This window comes from Sardina pilchardus, chromosome 15 (genome assembly GCF_963854185.1).
Source record: "Sardina pilchardus chromosome 15, fSarPil1.1, whole genome shotgun sequence".
NCBI lineage: Eukaryota > Metazoa > Chordata > Actinopteri > Clupeiformes > Clupeidae > Sardina > Sardina pilchardus.
Window position 1 is genome coordinate 19,432,738 of NC_085008.1, and position 2,500 is coordinate 19,435,237.

The window sequence follows — 2,500 nt, forward strand, 5'->3', positions numbered from 1 at the left end:
GCAGGCTGGGCTCGGGGAGAGCCCTGCGGGGATCGGCGCACGCATACTGGCTGGGCTCGAGGCATCCGTGGGAAAGACACACCGGTAGACCACATACACACACACACACACGCACACACACACACACCAAAGTCCACAGCCTCACCCTCTAACAAGCTATATGGAGGCACTGCAACACTTGTGTCAGTATAAAAAAACACATAAATCACCAGAATTCTTGCAGTGGCATTAATACTGAAAGTGCAAGACTCACCAGGTATGGACAATGCAGCACAATGAGAAATGGTATCCTATGAGAAATACAACGGCACGCTAGACTATGTCTAAATCGCCATGCTCAGACACACAATGATTTCCATTGAGCGCTTGATGAGTGGAATGATCAATTGTACTCAATACTGTTTGACTGTCGCCGGCTGAGTCAACTGTGGAGCAGGCACAGATCCTCGTCCTCTCACTGTCAATAATAACCAGCTGAGATGAAACACCCCAGTAATCATTAACTCGCCCTAACACTGACACTACTGTATTCCATTCTACCCCTGTGGTGCACTACCTTGTACAGCTGAGGATACACAAGGCAAGATTTGGAGCAATGTTGCTGGGAAATGTTCCTGAGTATTGTTGTTCTGACACGTTCCCTTTGATATTGATATTGGGATATGTGTTACTGGAGTACAAATGATCATCATCATCCAATCCATCTGAGTGGTTGCCCAGCAACCTTGCTCAAAAGGTGTTCCATGTATCATCACCTTATGAGACTATCTACAGGCCCTCAGAGTCCTCTAATGAGCAAAAATCAATACAGCGGGCGCAAAAGTATTCCCAGAGGCCAATATACATTCTGATGGAGCACCAGTGAATGACAGAGGTCCCCTGGGTTTAACAGGGACAAACGGCCACACCACCAGGACACGGCCGTGACCACCACGACCATGACTGTGACTACTGTGCACTAATGTCCACACACGCACACACACATCAGAGCGGAGAGTGGGGGTGTTGTTCATGGGCTTCCTCCATAGCAGGTGAGGAGATTACAGGGCTGACATTGATACTCCACGGGGGAGCATTAATGAAATGCAACTGTCTGTGTGGCGGGCCAAGGCCAAATAGCCCCAGCTCCCCCTCCCCCCACCACCACCACTGGGAGTAGAGCTACAGTACTACACTGGACCAGGAGCGAACAGAGAGCCATATTGGCATGCAGAGCAGAGAAGAGAACAGATGATTTCAGCACAGCACAGTCCGATTTTACTTGGAATGGTCAGCACTGGAACTATAAAGAAATCGCCCTGTTAATTTAAGAGATAAATCTACTTGTAGTTAAAGAGACAATAGATACCAGAAAAATATGTGTGTCATTTGTTTTGTTGAGCAATCCCACCCAGATTCATTTATGTCTGCTAAGTTATGTCTTTGTAGTGATCCATGACCAACAGTTTCAATTATCCGCTCAGGAAATAGGCAAAGTTGTGCAAACTAGCCTTGATTCAATAATTATTCAAAGGACTTTAGTCACTCTTTGTTCAGTGCATCAGCATCTTCTGTTCCACGGAAAAGTGAGGAGGATTAGTCTTCATTTATAGCTGATAATCACACATCAGCAGTTTCGGTTATGCTGATTACAATTATCACATTAATGTCTGCTGAGAAAAAAAAGCCGCAGAAACCACTGGACCAAGTTATCCTTTACGTTCTCAAAGCTCAACTCCCTGATCTCATTATCCGATTCAGAGCTTGCACATACATCTCTTGGCAGGAGCACTCTCCCAAGAGCGTCCAAATAAAAAGCCCATTTCACAAACCAGACTGTCGCTCATTTACACATTTTAAAACATGTCTGACATCCTTCACCGTACTATGTGATATCACCAAGAAGATGAGAAGAAGAAGAAAAAAAATCACACAGAATGTTTTCAGGGGCTCATGCAAATAGTAATAGGCTCAGGAACGAATCGCCTTGCATACTGTAAAGCGCGCCCCTTACACAAGAGACGTTGGAGAAAGCTAAGAGGGCCGCTGTGCCGTTGCAGCTGGTATAACGGCAGGATTAGAGGCTTGGAGGTTTGGAGAGAGCTACTCCTCTGAGGGATAATCCACATCCCCCAGCATGGCATTTCAAATGAACACAAGGTGAATGAATCCGGCACGCTTATTTGCCATGGACTTATTTGTTGCTTGACTTAGCACGGGGACCAACAGACCCTATTGTGAGGGGATTTTTCTTTTCTTTTTTTTTTTTTTCCTGCTCCATGGGCGGGGCAATTTGGGGTTTTTGATTGGCAGGTGACCTACCCACTAGCGGCTCGGTGCCGTTTCTCTGAGCGCTGTAGCCGTAGCGACAGTAGGTGGAGGGCGACTGCGGGGGGGATGTGCAGGGTGAACGCGGCGGAGACCAGGGCTCCTACGGAAAAAGGACAAAGACAAAAGAGCATGTTTACATTACCGCCAGCCATTTCTGTCACCGCATTTACACACACACACACACGCCATG

The 2,500-nt window shown here is 46.9% G+C and overlaps 1 protein-coding gene across 1 annotated transcript in view; it reads right to left on the reverse strand.

Annotated features, from left to right (window-relative positions):
* The window catches only part of reps2 (RALBP1 associated Eps domain containing 2), a 35,084-nt gene that overhangs the window by 24,704 nt on the left and 7,880 nt on the right, over nucleotides 1-2,500 (reverse strand). The window contains exon 5 of the mRNA XM_062556561.1: nucleotides 2,302-2,410. Coding sequence (XP_062412545.1) covers nucleotides 2,302-2,410 — 109 coding nt within the window. The remainder of the gene's footprint in view (nucleotides 1-2,301; nucleotides 2,411-2,500) is intronic.